At 33.1% G+C, this 18,639-nt stretch overlaps 1 protein-coding gene across 15 annotated transcripts in view; it reads left to right on the top strand.

Annotated features, from left to right (window-relative positions):
• Positions 1–18,639, top strand: part of LOC123531388 (RNA-binding motif, single-stranded-interacting protein 3-like) — a 202,307-nt gene that overhangs the window by 118,398 nt on the left and 65,270 nt on the right. The window contains exon 1 of one of the 15 annotated variants that reach the window (XM_045312284.2): positions 3,884–4,638. The exons of 13 other annotated variants lie outside the window; for them this stretch is intronic. In XM_045312284.2, the coding sequence (XP_045168219.1) occupies positions 4,540–4,638 (99 nt within the window). In that variant the 5' untranslated portion in view covers positions 3,884–4,539. Of the gene's footprint in view, positions 1–3,883; positions 4,639–6,177; positions 6,592–18,639 lie in introns of those variants that run through there. One more of the 15 variants, XM_045312286.2, reaches the window with a different exon arrangement.

Here is an 18,639-nt window from a genome sequence, read left to right on the forward strand (position 1 = left end):
AGTATGTGACTAATACCGTGTTCACACTAGCAGAACGGTTTTATTTTTATTAGGCACTAATTGGCTATAATTGGTATTTGAAATTCAAAACCCATCAAAATATAATTTATTTTGCGTCCACACTAGGCAAAGAAATGTGGTTTAAATGTACATACATGCAATGTTGGAAGTTAACAAATATCTTGCAATAAGCAAAAAAGGTTACAAAGAATTGAGGCTAACAAAAACAAGAAGGAGTCATCAATATTTAAACTTCTGTGTTCATCTAAGAATTTCTGTTCATTCCATCTATTGTCCATTTTGAGCATCGGCATGACTCCATATCGCAATTTAATGTTTTTGTTTCAACAACAGTCCAATTACTTTTGCCAGCCACAGCATCAATTGTTTGATACAAAAGAGAAACACATGGTATTCTTCCTCCAAAAGGTAAAATCTGTGGATTTGGGATTGTAAAACCAGTTATAACCCACATTTGCGTTCACATTTGTAAAATAATGTAGCATTACTTTTAAAGGTAGTATTAAAACCACCTCCCGGGGTAGTTTTAATGCTACATTACAGAAACTACTTGACCTTTGCAAAATTCACGTTTAACACCACATATAGTGTGGACACAAACGAGTTTAAAAAAAAAACCCAAGTTAATGTACGATTAAAAACGTAGTCTGAACACGGTATAATAAACCCTAGTGATAAAACGTGCAATATTTATATCTATGTTAACAGTCTACCAGAATTACCCAGTATATCTGAAAATTTAGCAGGAATTTGACATTTTGATAGAAGCATACCTCACTTCCTCATTTTAGGATACTCCCAATTTATTTCTCAGTGATAAATACAAGGCAATAAATTCCTACTTATTAGTTAAATAAATGGTCTATCTTTGAATTCCTGGTAAATCTGTACAGTCATTGAATGAAGTACCAATTTGTCACAGAACAGCTTGAGAAGTTAAGGTCACTGACTAAGTTGAATCATGTGCTTTTGAACATGAGATACTTTGTTGTGAGGAAGCCTGGATTTATCTGGCTTATGGAAGATAGATGGTTCTAGTTTGTGCCTGCCTATGAACAGAGAGCTCCTTGGTTTTCTAATGGAAGAAAAATCTGCCATTTACAAAACAACCTCGAAAAAACAGGCCTTTGCTTCAGCATGGGAAAAGTTGGGGACTGGGGTTGATGTCTTTTTCATAGAGATAAATCTGTACAAATCTGATTTTGTTTCTGTCTGAGATCTTATTGCTCTTAAAATGTCTTAAGATTGTGGTTACTGATTCCACTGATCTGAGATTCGTGCAGAAGAATTTGATTCTGTTTGACTAATTAACTAGAAATATCCCAGTATTTCTCCAGTGATATTTTTTCATCAGTTTTATGGCTTGGTATGTCAGTTGCTTTTGGGCAAATTCATTAGTTGTATATTCATTGTAAGAAAGTATAATATATTATAAAGAAAGAACAGGGATAAAATGCTATAGAAATATTTTGATTAGTTTCCAGGCTTGTTAACAAACATAATTGCGAGCTAAAGCTGGGTGACCACGGATATGGTGCAGTGACTGTTTAACATGGAGGTTTTTCTGGGTTTGACGCAATAATCTACCTTCTCAAAAGGTCACTCAATAAGTGAAGACGAGAAAGGTTCTTTTTGTTTTTGTAATATTCTGTAAAATAGTGTCCATTCAAGAATAATTATGTGACACATTCTTTGCTGTCGTGACTTGGATACAAAATTCTTTTGAAGTTAAATTTCAGACAGCAAGCCACGTGCCCTTACGGATACTTTCATGGAAAAAAAATGCAGGGAAAAAATTTTGGAACACTATCCTGCGGACATAATCCAAAATTTCCCTGGACGTATTTCACACGTCTATCGGCGCTACCATCTTTCTCGTTAGGTTCTGTTGCATGAAGTTCATAGCCTGTTTTATGTCCCAAACGTCTCTTGGGAGAGTAACTCTGTCAAATATGGTTTCACAATTTCAGATGAATGAATTCGCATGTTGCCTTTATTTATCCGGTCTTTACTGAGAAATTGTTTATTACTTGGAAGACGGTGTCAGAATGTATGAAGACTATTGCCTGTTAAGGGTCTATTCTGTGGGTTTACAGTCTACTGGGACAATTCTCCGCTAGACAAAGCTTTAAGAATAAGCGATAGCTTTTAAGTGCTATATGTATATGTTCGTGTCTGTTAGTTATATGTGGATATTTCAGTTTAGTTTGAGATGATTAATGGATATGTCATAATAAACCGCTTGTAGAAAGAATTATTTGTCACTCAATGTTTTACAGTTGGTGGACAAAGTAAAACTTTGAATAAATGGGCATAAAAGGAAATGAGCACAAGAAGAGTACATATTTTGTAGTGATTAATAATTTTCTAATTTTTCAGCAATACTTTAATTTCCCAACAACCCCTAAAAGTTATTATTTCTCTACAATGCCCCTTACCATGTTAGAATTATCAGTCACATGGACTGATATCATTTTATTCCATGGAAGATATCAGTCAAAAGAATTTTATATCCCATAATATGAAATATTAAACAGAGGTATATTTTTATCCCATAAAAGGTATCAATTATCAAGTCAGTTAGATAAAACCATCATTTTATTCTGTCTAAAATATCTAGTAGATAAAACAAATATTTTATTCAACGTAAGGTAAGATATTTTGTTAGATAGAACTGTTGTTTTATTCAATATACGATACATTATTTGAACAACAACTGACTAGGGACAAAATAGATTAGTTTACTTAATATAATAATTCAAATATTAATAAATAAGTGCATGATTTTTATCCAGAAAACAAAAATTGATAAACTCTAGTTAAAATTTACCAAATAAAGGCATCAGTTGTTTTACCATGTGATAGATTCCATCAAGTTATTTGAATTTCAAAATATCATTCCCAATATAGATATCATTGAGTAATTTATGATATCAAAGAGTTATTCCTCCCAATAAAGGTATCATTGAATTATTATGATATCTTAGAGTTATCTCTCCCAATATAGATATCATCAAGTTATTATGATATATTAGAGTTATCTCTCCCAATATAGATATCATCAAGTTATTATGATATCTTAGAGTTATCTCTCCCAATATAGATATCATCAAGTTATTATGGTATCAAAGACTTCTCTCCCAATAAAGGTATATCATTATGATATCTTAGAGATATCCCTCCCAGTATAGATATATTTGCCTCTTTTAATAAGACAATTTTTTTTCTAAATATCATGCAATTTTTTTTTATAAAATATCTCAGGCATTATTAGATTTCCATATATAATAGAAGTTTTCTCTTCACTTTTGTTAATTTGATGTTATTCTAGGAAGATAGAATTAAGTAAGCTCGCATCTTGTTTACAAATTACCTAATTTATAAATCGTTGAGTGATTATAGGCCTTTTTTCTCTATTGGCAACTAGTTCAAGTATCGTTAAGCAGTTATGTATATGGAAATCCTAGATAATTCCGACTTCATAGACCTGCGGGCTTTGCCTTTTATTTGTGTCCATTTATACATTTGTACGAACGTAACAAGCTTTATGACTTTAGCGTCACCCAGGATGTTATGGGCAATCAATAGCTTGATGCTAGGCAGACTTCTATTTGAGCCACTTTGAATAATATTGTTTAACGTCAAGCAATATTCCAGTCGTATAAACTTTTTTCTCATTATTTAACAGTTTATCCCGAATCAAGCTGTTCTTTTTATTTATCGTTACATAAGCTATTGAATGTAAACAGGACACAAACTCGTGTAGATGATTATAGTTGTTGGACAAAAAAACGAAAATGGAGGGTCGCCTTTTATAAAAGGTGCAAACTAGCCGGATAAATGAACTTGTTGTCAAACAACTACTTGAGAGTTAAAAGTCATTCAGTTATGTCCTTTAACAGTCAGGCGATCTTTTTGCCTTTAACGATAAAATAACTGGCATACTTTATAAAACAGCAGCAGACGGATTACAAAACTGGGATAAAAAGTGATAGAGGACCAGCTGATAAATATAATTACACAAGTTAATGGGATAACGTGACATTGCAACAAACAAACAGGACAATCGGAGAGGGAATTTTACCTGCATTCAGGTTTTTGTTTATATATTGACAGATTTAATGCCACCTGTACGAATTCAGTGGGTCGACAAAGCCACCAACTAGTAAAGAAAAACCATTAATGGAATTAACCAGGAACACCATTTACCGTTGATTGTTTGATTACATTATATATATTGGTATTATTGGGTAGTTCGGGATTGTATACATCCGTGGCGTGTTTGTGCGAGATTTCACAGTTATTGTCAGTTGACTCTTGATTTGATTACAAAGACATATTTTATGCGACTTTGACACGTTTTGGTGCTAATTTTCCAAATAGACGTAATTACCATAGAAGGATTTTTTCGGTGTTTGGACCTTTTTAATCAAGTGTGATAATTACTGTTATAGTTTTTCGTCCTAAGATGCTGGATTGCTCTTGGAAAATTAGCCTTCCTTTTGCATCAGTGTTGGAATGTATTATTCGGGTGAAGTTTGCGCAGAGATGAAAATTCGAACTGAGGTTCCTAACGGTGGCCTTTCTGTTCTTTATCACCCATACCTTAATAATCATGTAAGTAGTTTTAAAGTTTTATCACATTTTACCTGTATTTTAAGATGACTTGTACATGTACATGTAGGTTACAGTACTTCCCTATTGATTTTACTTCCCTATTTCTTACTTGGGTAGAAGCCCACCCATAAGCACTTCTGCTTTATGAGTGATGTTTTATGAGTGACATGATCATTTATTTATTTATTTGTTTATTTATTTATTTATTTGCTCATTTTTTGTTCGTCTATTTGTTTCCCCATCTGTCCACCCCATTCTTGTTGTCTAACCATCTTTTATAGATGACTTTCTGATAGAGTGTTTTCATTCCCAAGGCATTCCATATCTTCTTTATTACATCATTTAGTCCATAAATCTCTGAAGTTAGGTTGAAACATCTCTTTCAGGGCAAAACTGCTTCCATAACAGAAAAATTACTTCTTTTCATATTCCTGAATTAACCTGTAATTTTTGTAGATTGTGTGTAATTATTTAGATATGTGTTTCAGAGAACTGCAGTATTTGTTTTATCAATAATTCTTGCCACATGTTACTCGCCATGTGGTTCCGTAATACCATCTGATGTTTTTTTGCCGGTAGTTAAAATTCTGCCAGATTAGTAACATATGATTGTAAACAAATCGGATTACTATAATTCTGTTTTTATATTTTATTGACTTATCTTTGACGATTGTGTTTTTCGCTATGTTGCTTCCTTTCACAGCATGAATTGTTACACTGGGATTGTTTTCGTTTCCGATTATCACTCGGATCAAATGCTTTAAAGGTTTATCTGTGTAATTATTTACCTTTCACATACATTTTTGACAGTCTGTGTTTTTGGATTGGATAGTTTTGCTTCCCTCAGGTGTTGATTGTAATCAAATTTCAGTTGATCGGGATATTTATCAATATTTTCACTTTTTAAGCAAATAATGCAAGGTAAACCCTGATTGAAAAATAACTCTGTCACTTTTTTTCAGACAGATTTCGCCAGTATGTTAAATTGATGAATTTATCCATACTTGATTCATAATAGAATTTTTTCTCGCATTGATGGTTTTATATGTGTGTTTAGAATTTCAGTCCTTTTCTTAATTTCTTTGATAAATGTCGCCGCTCGCCTGTCTATTGTTCCGTGTGTATAAAACCCTCGGCAGGTATATTTATACGATATCATATCACCGTATTTGCGAACATCACATATATAGACTCTTCATTTCAATGGGATATTGTGATAAATGTTCAATTCAAGTTTTGTGTACAGTCTATATAGAGGTTTTCAATTGGATCTTTTAATGGACTGAAATCTTAATCTACAGCTATAAAAAGTGAATATATTAGCGTCACATCGTGCATAAACATGTTAATGTACTTTTTTTCTGGCCTAAGATATTGAGCTAAATTCAATATTTTCTTCAATTTGAGCACTCATTAATTATTCATGGGGTTTTGATTAGATTATTGTGTGGCGAGAAATTAGATATATGCGTTAAAACATAAACAGTTGTTTACTTCGACATGATATATGAAGCTACATCACTTGCCTCATTATCATATACACAATACACTTAACTACACACATACATACGGTATTTTAATTTAGCTTAAAGTAATTTTTCCTTTTCTGTTACTAGGGTGTATGGGAGATAAATTTTGATAGTATTATCTAGCCGTTAACTGACACTTATATTATCATGGTATGTCATGTGTTTATATAGGACCTCTCTACTTTTAAACCAAATATAAAAAGTACTAGAAACTTATTCATATGCTAAAAACGCGAAAAGGAAACTGGATTAAATTAGATATACTACATTTATAACTCTGACTGGATTTCTACGCAGTTAAGGTATAAAAAAAATAGTTTAATGACTAGAGATTGAAAAGAAGTATTTTGGATGTAAACATTGTATAAACGATATGATAAAGCAGGTCAAGTCATCTGGAGCACAATATCACCCATATTTAATGGTAAGTTAGTTTACTTTTGTACTTAAAACCTTTAGTTCAAGATTTATTTGAAAACAGTTGTAAGTTTGTCACAAATAAACATTTTACTTTCATTTTATCTCTTTCTGCATGATTTTTGCACTGATTTTATTGATAAAGGTAGAAGCATTCCAAATGCATTTTCCCATGATGCAACAGCTGCAGTCTGCTGCTGCTGGCCTGTATCTGAAGTGTTTTAAAGTATTTGTTCCCCTTTAAAACAAGGTAAAACAAAATAATATCTCTACAAAATTATTATTGAATAACTAACAAAAAAGAAAAAATACAATAGAGTATATTTTACTACCCCAGGTTCTATGTATATTAACAACTTCAAAGACAAACTGTCAAAATGTATAATTTGATAATTGGGCCTTTTGATTGATTATATAATGACATTTGTTCAATATGTCTTAATTTAAATATTTGATATATTGTCCAAAATACTTTGATACCTTTGCCAGTGTGTAGGTTTTTGGGAGAGAAAAAAACGTGTCTGAAATTTTTAAGATGTATAACAGATGTCCATTGTCAAAAATATATCATTCATAAAGTCGGGATATTTGGTTAAAATGAATATGCTTTAAATACGTTTTCTTGCCTCCCATGCTGAAGAGCTTCAAACAAGATTTCAATATGCTCAAGTTTGGATACGTCTACTTTTCGGATAAAATATTAAAGACAAGATCAAAAGTGACTGTTTGATTGGTGTGTTGGATAACACATCTATAAAAGATTCCTTAGATGACAGAGCAATTATAAGAGTTAGTCAGCAGTTTAGCTGATCATTACTGAGGCAATTATTTAGCACTCATACCACTTGTATACTGAAAAACTTCAAATTAACACAGGGTGAAAAAAAAAGTGTATCCAGCATAATGTTACCACATGGCTTATATCAAATTTTTGGCATATGCTACGGTTCTGTTGCCAAAACAAAGCATTTTTCAACTACATGCTGTTGTATTTGTGAATGAAGCACAAGGCTATTTGTCAAACAGAAATTGGCTTACCTACAGGTGTGGTATGATGTTTGGGAAGGTAAAAGCATGCCTATCATTTGTCTTGTCTAGTAGCTACCTCCAATAATATAATGTCAAATACAATACTTGGAACAGACCGTCTTTTTATATATTATAATGTCTAAAGTATATTTAAGACTGACAGTTCTTATTTTGTAATATTGTTTGCCTCTGAAGCAGACAGTGTCCCCACCTCTTTTTAGATGGCTAAAAAGCCGTGTCTGCCCTTCCCTGTGCCTGTCAAATTAAGTGTCCATCCAAAACTCTACTGTCCTTTGAGGGAATTTGATATTACTAATAAAATGGCACAAATATACCCCATCATGTGGCAGCATGTGGGTGCACAAGACCAAGGCTTAAAGCTCGAAGGTCAAGGTCACACTTCTGATTAAAAAAATTCTGGGGTCTGTTTTATAATAGGGCCACAACACTCGACAGTCATCCATCTAAGGCTTTTGATATTATTTCACACAGATATTTCTGTGTAATTAGACAACCTCCCACACAGAAGACAGAAGGATCAAGGTCACACTTGGGGTTTAAAGTTTAAATGTTTCGTTTATGTTCAGTAACTGGGCCCTCCCTCTGTCAATATTACATGGCTCAAATGTTGCCGAATAAGAAGACCATATGCTGTGCACAAGACCAGGACCTGTATTTCAAAAATCAACCTCGGTCACACTTAGAGGTCAAAGGTTAACAACGGTTGTTTGTATGTGTGTCTCCTTAATTTTCCTCGACTGCCCGGCCGATAAGTCTACCTTCTTTGTAGTGAATGTTCTTTGCAATAGGTCAACATTACATGCAAGATCCAGGTCTGAAGCTCCAAGCTTTCGAATAGAATCATAATAAATTATTGTTTATGTATAAAACATACAAAGCTAGCAGACTTTGGTAATTTTCTTACAATTTCTTGTCAAAACAGAGAACTTCTTTAAGTCTTCGATGGATCCAAACATTGTTCTCTTGTTTCTCCACAGTTTTGCTATTGCCAGTAGGGTTGGATATCGTTAAGGACGAAGCGGTCCGATACCGATACCGATACCAACGAAACGATACGGTATTTTTAACGATACCGATACCGATACCATGCTTTGTAGGACATTACATAAGCAATGATTTGCTTAGTATTATATACACCTATGTAAGTAGATATACATGAAAATTTGCTGTGATAAATGAACATTTTAAGTTTGTTAATGGAATGTTGTATGTATTAGACAAAATAAACATATCTTACAGACTAGTTCTCCAAAATAAAAATCTAGAGCAGATACCTCGCTCACTATGCAAATTAAATCTATGAATACACTCACTGTAGTAATGCTTTTAAAGCTCAGTACTGTCTAGAACTGTTAAACTGAACACTTATTAGCTTTCAAATTACCTCCTAACAAGTCAGACTCATTCTCACTCATGATTATCTTCGACTAGGTTGACTAGTAATGTTTTTAAAGTGAAACACCTTGCAACACATTTTTAATTGAACAATAACCTTCAAAACACTTGAAACAACCAACATTCCAACAATAACATTATTTCTAATGGTTCGCGAAAACCGATTACCGGTATTTGTTTACGTAGGTTACAGCTTAGTCTCGTAATTTTTTATTTACATCTTTTTTTTTTTCATTGGTTTTAAAAGAAAACTACAAAGAAAAATAGTGTCGTATATTTTGAAATTAAGTATTGGTTTACGTTGTTTAAAACGACGGGGAAAGAAGTATTTCAGGTAATATATTTAGCATACGAAACAATTCGCACGGTTGGCTCTCCATGTCAAGGGAGGTTACTCTGAGCGGTATCACAGTAGGGAAACAGTAGGGAAACACTACTTTCTATAGTTTTGTCGGCCATAGTCCAGGCTTTGCACCGATCGCGTTATTACGCTATTTGCTTAAATTTCTGCTTTATTTTGCCGCAGATTTTGTAAGAATTTTGTTTTTACTTTTATGGAAATACCGAAATCGGTACCGGTTCTTTTACGAAACGGTATATACCGGTACTTTTCGAAGTGATTATTCGGTATTGTACCGATACCGGGAACCGGTATCCAACCCTAATTGCCAGAACTCTAAATCATTGAAGTTTGAAAAGTTGTTAAGTACTATTTTAAGTACAGGTAGCTTTAATTGCACAAAAAAATGAAAATACAAAAAAAAAGATGTATAAAGGATTCTAACAAGCTTCAAGTTATGATTTATAATGGTGATTTAAAAGCTCAGACCTAAAAGACCCGGCCTTGAAACTTATTGTCTGCAGGAAGTGCATTTACAGGTTAGTAGGATGAGAAACAAAAGCTTTTATTGAAATGTTTATCTGCCTGTTCATGTCTTTTAAAATTTATTATGAATTTTTAATTCTGTTTTAATCTATTGATGCTGTTCTATTTCTGCATGCGTAAATGTTACGAATGTAACTGTTTATGCATCATTAAACTTTCACTTTTTGTACCTTAATTAAAAATTGATCAGTTTTGCTTTTTTATTCCAGTTTCCTTCAGTGTTTGTTAAAATTTATGGAAAACTATGTTTGTAATGTATTGTGTTTGTTTTAACACTGGGGTAGACCCGAGTTTTATTAGCCCATGTGGACCTTTGATTTATTTGTTTGAAGAGGGAGTGTAAAATTGAACAAGTTTTATAGCCTATTGATTTTAAAGTGAACATGTTACATACATATATATACTGGCAACAAACAGGCGCTTGTGAGAGATGGCCCCACATGTCACCAAAAAGTCCAAAATTGAACTGAAATTCTAAGTTTGTTTGTCGCTATCACATCATCATTTTTTAGTAAGATAACCAATGTGAAAGTCTAAATCAACAGTATTGCCCTTAAGTTTTTTCCTTTAAACCTACTTTACTTAAAGTGCCAAACAGATCTCAAGTAAGTTTTGTATTATTGTCGGAAAGCTCCATTATACACTATTAAGTACATTATTTTGGAACATTACCCAAAGTTGCTATTGCAGCTAAATACTGCAATGATTGCTTTCAGTATCATAGTAACAGAAAGGAAATTTGAGCCGTGCCATGGGAAAACCAACATAGTGGGTTTGCAACCGCGCAGTCTGGTCAGGATTCATGCTGTTCGCTAACAGTTTCTCTAATTGCAGTAGGCTTTAAAAGCGAACAGCATGGATCCTGACCAGACTGCGCGGATGCGCTGGCTGGTCTGGATCCATGCTGGTCGCAAACCCACTATGTTGGTTTTCTCATGGCACGGCTCATTTCTGTTTCCATAATATATCGATGATAATTTAAGCAGTTATCATGCAATTATATGCAATTATTGGCAGAGCATGCATCATAGGGTTTCATCTTTCCGTAACTTTGCGGAAGCATCTTCTTTTTTGCGGAGGAGAAAGAAAGGTAGTATCAATTAGTGCCATGGTAAATGTATTACCTTGTTACAGTGTTGCACTGTTGACTGTTTACTTCAATCATGGTCTTCTGATATATATACACAAGTTGACCATCAAGGCGAATGATGTTGGTTTGTTATTTTGCTGTTGTAACTTATATGAAATATAGAAAGAGTTATTGCAGTCTTGCTCTTAACATCTGAACTATAAACAACAGCTGTTAATTTCTGTAAAATAATTTTGACTTTGCTGGGTATTATTTATGCATTCAGCTGAGCCATTAGCTTTAGGATTAGTTGGTACTTCCATCATCTTTCAGCCATTTCAGCTATTTCCTTTGATAGATCTTTTCTATACTTATGTCATGAATGGACCCAGTGGTTCTGCTTCACAGCAAGTATGAGCCAGTGGAGCTAGAATAGATTGAGCCTAATTGACCATCAGTGGTATTCTGATGATCAGTTGCCACACTGCAGTGAGGTTTGGACAATGAGGAGACTGAGTTAGGACCATCTGAACAATAGTGATTGTGTATTATACTTTCTTGAATGTTATAGGACCTGCATTTTTATAGAGAAAAAATATTTTACATGCTCAAAGTTCATTCTCAGTCAGTCAAAATTTGTACTATGTGGTTACATAAAGTTTATAGCTTAAATTAGCATTTAAAAAAAAAAAAAGTAATTTATTCTCGAGAATTAATGTATTTTTAACGTCTGAACTTGAATTAAGTGTAGGTGTCTAAAATGGTTCAGCTTCTTTTTCAAGGTGAAAAATTGCAATAAATATTTGTGGTTCATTACCATGGGTACACTTTAATTGAAAAGACAGAAATCTTAAACTGAAACTAAATATTCTGCGCTTCATTTAACTGAAGCCCCTTTCTACAAACGAGCTAATCAATTACCTCTCGGCCAAGTACATACCTCTGAAAAACTGATAAATTACATACAGAATGTAAAATAGGACTTAACTAATGAATGTGTTTATTTCAGATTCATTTTTCTGTCCTGGAGTGAAATTGTTTGTGTTTTTAAAGATTCGCATTAATTTGTAAAGTGACATACCTGGTTTTGCTAATTAAAGCTGACTTCAAAGGTTTGTATAGACAATACTTTTCCAGTTTCCTTGGTGATGTGAGTTGATATTATACTTTTTAATGTAGTTTGTTTTAAATATTATGATAAGTTCATTAAAAAGGAGAATATTGCTTCAGAATCTTTAGTTGTGCAAATTCTTACTTTATTTTTATGGGAGAAAAATCTATTTTATCTGAGTGGTTATGGTTGCTAGCTTCAAATCACTTGCCCCTTGCAGCTGTGGGTTCAGAAACCTTGCTTGGGTAGTTAGAATTCTTCTTGTGAGTAAGTCATCTAGCTGGCTCATATTAGGTCAGTGGTTCTACACAGTGCCTGCCCGTGCCTGAAATAATGCCTGGTATGGTACCTTGGGATATTAAATAATTCCACCATTAAAAGCTGGAAAAGTCGTCATATCACTTAAAATGTGTTGAGGTGACCCAACAACAACAGTGCTATTTTTTAAACATCAACTGTAAAATCTTATCTTATGGTAGTATTGAACACGGTCAAGCAAAAAAGTAGCAGACTCGGTTTGATTAAATTAAAGCAAAAAAGTCAACACCCTCAGGATTAAGTTGTTAAATTGATGCTGTCATACTCATCAGTGAAAAACCACCATGCAGCCCTGAAGTCTTGTTGTTATTATTATCAAGCGCACATTTTATATGATCAACATGTTCAAAGGCACTTTACATAGGACAGAGACAGTCACTCAGGGCACCAGAACTACCACTGCTTGTACAAACTTGGAACAATCTTACCACAAGGAGTCAGAGCGAGAGAAAGACACTGGAACTGGAACAGAGCGAGAAAGACACTGGAACAGAGCGAGAGAAAGACACTGGAACAGAGAGGGAGAAAGACACTGGAACAGAGCAAGAGAAAGACACTGGAACAGAGCGAGAGAAAGACACTGGAACAGAGTGAGAGAAAGACACTGGAACAGAGCGAGAGAAAGCGCTGAAACAGAGAGAGAGAAAGACACTGAAACAGAGAGAGAGAAATCCTTTAGATATAGGTCTGTCAAGCTAACTTTGCCTAGCTCGTTGCGAATAGACATTCTGGTTATTTAACATGCCTGGTGTATTGCACTGATATGCGTGAAGCCGTCTTTCCAGAGAAGAACCAGTACTGGCCTCTTAGTTAGGTGGGAGACACTTGGCCTCTTAGTTAGGTGGGAGACACTCAAGAGTATCTCCAGTACCTGGACCGGGATTTGAGCCCCATACCTTTGGCTTGCCACTAGATAACAAGGCCTTCTAAGATATAGTAACTTGGCAATGATATATTAATGATTTGTAGTTATGCATGTGGACAGTAATATGTGCACATGAACATTGCATTAACTGTTTATGGTATTTATGCTTCATTTGATTTGAATATAATGTGTATAATTTCCTTGCAAAGTGATGAATAATTCCACTGATCAGTGAGCATAAGCAGTAAACAGTCTAGGTGGGGGAGTAGTCTGCAGCTGAAACCTTCTGTTTAATAAATAATTTATCAAGCTATAACAGATTGCACAGGTAACTGAATACAGCAAATTCTGTTCAAAATACACATGCATTTAATACAAGATTCTTGGTATAATATACACTTACGACATATGAAGAAAAAATTAAGGGGCTTTTTTTTTTCAACAGTGTTTGTCTGTGTACCATCATAACTTGCAGACATCATTAAGGTTCCAACAATTTTATCATGCAAAGGTGATCATAATTTTTTGTAACAAGGTAACTATTATTATAGAATATAACAAAAATCATTGTACATAAATTTGACAGGCATGTTCAGGCAAACATTAAATAACCATTAAATTTTTTTTTCCATTTCATACATGGAATGTTTAAACCATCAGTGTAAATCAAACAGTTTTGATGTTTAAACCTGATTTCGTCTCATTTTACAATATTTACTTTTACACTATGTATTATCTCTTTTCTAAACATACATGTTTGTTTAAGATTTAATTTTTTTGTTCTTTATACCTCAAGTTATTTTTAAATGAATTGACTGTTTGGAGAAAACTTTTATGAGAATGTGTATTACAGACTTTATCATTTTCTAGGCTTATTAAGGCAATATTAATAGAATCAATAATAGGTTTGTTAACTTGTGCATATACTGTTGTCCTTTCTATTCCATTCAATTCTGCTACCTTCCATTAAATTCTTTTCCCATTCGAATCTGTTCTGTTTGGTTCCATTCCATTGATATATCTTCATTCCAGTCTAGCAATCCAGTATAAACAGTCCGTAACTTAAACAAAATAGTGTGAAGACATTTGACCGACTTCGCCTGAAATAGCAACCATCAATCTGAAAAATATTTAAATTGTGTGCTTATTTGTTTTCGGCTTAAACAGACTGATAGTGTGGAGGTTTTTTTACAAATCAACCCAAATGATATAAGTCGAGATCTGCCTTTTTTTGCCTGTGCCCTGATATTTGGATATTGAAAATCCTTATAGAACAAGCTTCAATGATTGTTTTAGTTTTTGTTTTCACAGTATTGAATAGACTAGCCACAAGACTGATAATAATATATTTCTACATTTTTCCTTTTTTGACAAATTTAATTTCATAGAGACAAAAGCCAGTCTATTTTAGAGATTTTCACAGAGGAATGATGTTGAAATATGATATTGGACATAGAATATAGACTGGCTCAGTTCACTCATAAAAATGTAAAAAGATATATCATAGTCTAGGAGCTAGTCTTAAGTATTGAAATATATTTATGTAGGAGCACTTTGTTGCCTGAGCTATTGAAATTACTTTCCAGCTATTCAAAGTGCAAAGAAATGAGAAAGTCAACATTGAATATCATCACAGTAAGGCAAAGGAAATACCAGTAGATAAAGGTCTTTTAGATTTGATTTTGGAATGTGAAAATAATCCAATCTATAAGGAATGGACACTTGATTGTTGTCATGATGTTGTAATAATATGTGACTTGTATTACCCTTGATATCTGATTATAATAATGGTAATTACTTAAAGAGGAATTTCAATGGGCACCATAAAAGTCTTAACTATTTCAATAAATATTGTACAAGGCACCAGTAAACACAAGACAGTCTTTCGCAAACATTGATAAGCTTGATATTGCATAAAACTGTGTTTGTAACAGGGTGTTACAAACCCTGTTTGGAAAGAATTGTAACACTTACTGAAAATGAGTGTCAAAAAGATGCATTTTATAATCCAGGGACTGGATGAGAATATCTGCACACACTGATACTGCTTTACATTTAGACTTCTCAAATTGTTTTTCCTCCACTTAGTTTTCAAATGGGGAAGTGGCCAATTACCTGGCATAGTTGCTGAAATTCCAGTAATACTTCCATATGTCATGAATTTTATAATTCAGTTTGGGTTCTTCATTCAGCAGTTCATGAATACACTTTCTCCAGTCTTTTAAAAACTATTATTAAGAAATTATTTGTTTACAAATACAATCTGGACAAAAACAAATTACCTTGAAGCTGAAAGGGGCATTAATTTTGTGAGGCCAATGTCTAGACATTTTAAAGTCTGCGGAAATGTTCAGTTATATTTTGTGGGATCAAGGCTCACTATAAACCTTTTTTTAATGGTTTGTTACTGATTATAAGGTGAATAATAAAAGTATTTTACATGTTCATTTATGGAAATAAATGGTTGCAAGATGTAACGATGGTACTTTTCTTTTCTGAGAAATGCTTGACTGTACAGTGGATAACAGGTATGGTTTCTTGCAACGTACACCTCATTGAAGCAAAAATCATTTGTTCATGATGAGAATTGTTTAATGGTTTTTGTGTTTGCATTTTAGGTTTTTGATTACCTCCCTTTAAAATACCGATTTAGAATTTGTTTCTTGGATATAAATGTTTATTTTCTCTTCCCTTTCATATACATGTCAGAGAAGCCATTTAATACATAAAATGTTTATTATCTCCCTTTATACACCTGACAAAAAATGCCATTTATAACGTTTAAGATAATTTTAATTACTTCCCTTTAATAAACCTGATATAGAAATGTCATTTTTAACTTTAAAATAAATGCTTATGCAGCTTAATAATAGATAAATAATTACGAAAATTCACTGTTTGAATATATATATGCAGTCAGATTATATGTAAATTTCCCAAGGGTTTCTTACAATCTTAAGTGATTCAATTTGATCTAGGTGATAAGAAAATGTAAGAACTGGCGGAAATGTTAAAATCATGTTAAAGGATTTAAATCTCATTATTCTTATCAAATTTAAGTACCTTGTGTAGACCTTATACCTTTGTATAGAGGCAAGGGTCAGTTTTCGCAGTTCAGAAGTTGTAGAACTTTGAATGCCGGGTATTTGATAATTCAATAAGTAAATATCTGAATCATTCAATGACACTGACCTATTCATTTCAGATTTTAAGAAATTCTCAGATGCGTTTAGGGGTATTTTATCAACTTTTTTGTTGTATTTAATGAGTTAAAAGATCTTTTGGGTAAAAAAAAAAATCCCATCATACAGTACTTTTTTTACACTTTATGTATTTGAAATGTACGGTTCCCCCATACTGAAATTTGCTCTAGAGATCTGGCCTGTTAAATCTCAAAAATGATCTGGTCAATCACACAATTTGGGCTGTATGATTTATTATTCGAAGGGGTGTTCACAGAAAATTTACTGACTGAATAGCGAACACTGTGCAGACCATGATCAGTCTGCATTGTCCATTCAGGCTGATCTCGGTCTGCACTGGCCACAAAGGCAGAATCACTTGCCGCCAACTTGCTAAAGGTTAAATGTTCTTTGTCTTTCTATATATTACAAAAAAAATACAAAATGCCACGCAATGTATTTTGAAATCATAAGAAGTTTGATGTAAACGTACATAATTGCTAAAATTAGACAGTCACTATGGAATAATAACCAATATCATGTTTTATCTCCCATTTTCCAGTTACATTCACTTTTAAGGTTCCTGCGGGAAATTAGTTCTTATTCATGCGTTATTATATAATAATCATAGAGAGGAGGTGCAGCTGGTACTCTTTTTGTCAGCTGCTTTATCAAAAAAATGCAAGGGTTTTAGGTGGTAGTGGCTTAGTCTGGCTCCCATAAGAACTTGAGAAATAAATTTTGTTAAATGCAATACACTTAACCCGTATCATGCTGAACATGATTTAGTCTGCCTTTGCGACCAATGAGATCATGATCAGCCTGCACATCCATGCAGTCTGATCATGATCTGCACTGTTCGCCATTCAATCAGTATATTTTTGGTAAGCACCCCTTTTAACACTTAATGGTACTGTCCAATTTGAAAGATGGACAAGTTCATTATAGAAATTTAGCAGGGTATTTAGGGTTAAGATACTGGGCTGATACTAACATAAAATTCTTTGAATTTAGCTTAGGGTTATTGGTCTTGAGTATGAATTTCAAGTCTGACACATAAATGAACTCGAAAGGTGTCATCGTTTTTGTTTATACAAGCAATGTACATGCGTTTGCATGATTACATTTACAGTTTGTCACCACAATGTGACATACCTTGAAGCGATAAAATTAGTACATTATCATGTATGATTTGAATTCCTGATAAAATAAACAGTATAGATACAGATGTTGAGTGGCTAGTTTTACACCTACAAATTTTTGGGTTAAAGCCCCAACATTTACTACCCTGGCAGTAAGTTTTGTAGGAGGAGCCTATCAAATAACAATGCTACTCTACGCTGTCTGTTAGCTAAAAATAGCTCACTTTAAATGATTCACAGGCAAATGTAAACATTGGTCAGTTGAAGAAGAAATTTTAACTAGTTTGCAGGTTTTAATGGTTAAAAACTATTATTATCCATATTGTGCATCCATATCAGTATCAATCCTATGAAAAATTGAGTCAAGACTAGCATTCCTGATTTTTAATCTTGTTTATGTAAATTTAACAATGAAACTCAAAATCAAACATTCATTTAACTAAAATTCTGTCATTACTGGCTGGTCCATTAATTGAGATAACCTAGCACATAAATGTAGAAATAATAAACTATTTAAATCTGGGATGCAGAACAATACACACAAATTAGCAAGTGCTGCTGTGATAAGGACTAATAAATTTGAAATAATATTTATCACTATATGTCTGTTATTAGTAGTTCCCTATTTCTTTAAAACATTTTTTATGATATTACATATAAAAATATAACTGTAGAAATGACTATGATATTCTATTTGGTTTAAAAATTCAAAATTACTTTCTGGAGAACTTTTGCAATGCACTCTAGGTGTTAATTCCATTGATACATATGAAGCCTTCTGACGATCAGGTTTGTTGATAAAATTAACCACATGGGAATTGTTTACATTCTCTGTTCCTCTAGGGTTCATGACCTCATTAGCTCCTCCCAGCAAATTCAAATTTTTGGCAGTTAGGTTTAAATAATTTTTTGAAACTATACTTCAGCATTTTTTGTTTTAAAAAATAAAAACACCAATTGATAAAGAATATCTCAATGTGTATTTATGCAATTTTTCATAACTTTTTATTCAGTGGTTTATTTAAAATTTTGAAAAA

The sequence above is a fragment of the Mercenaria mercenaria genome, chromosome 11, assembly GCF_021730395.1.
Source record: "Mercenaria mercenaria strain notata chromosome 11, MADL_Memer_1, whole genome shotgun sequence".
NCBI lineage: Eukaryota > Metazoa > Mollusca > Bivalvia > Venerida > Veneridae > Mercenaria > Mercenaria mercenaria.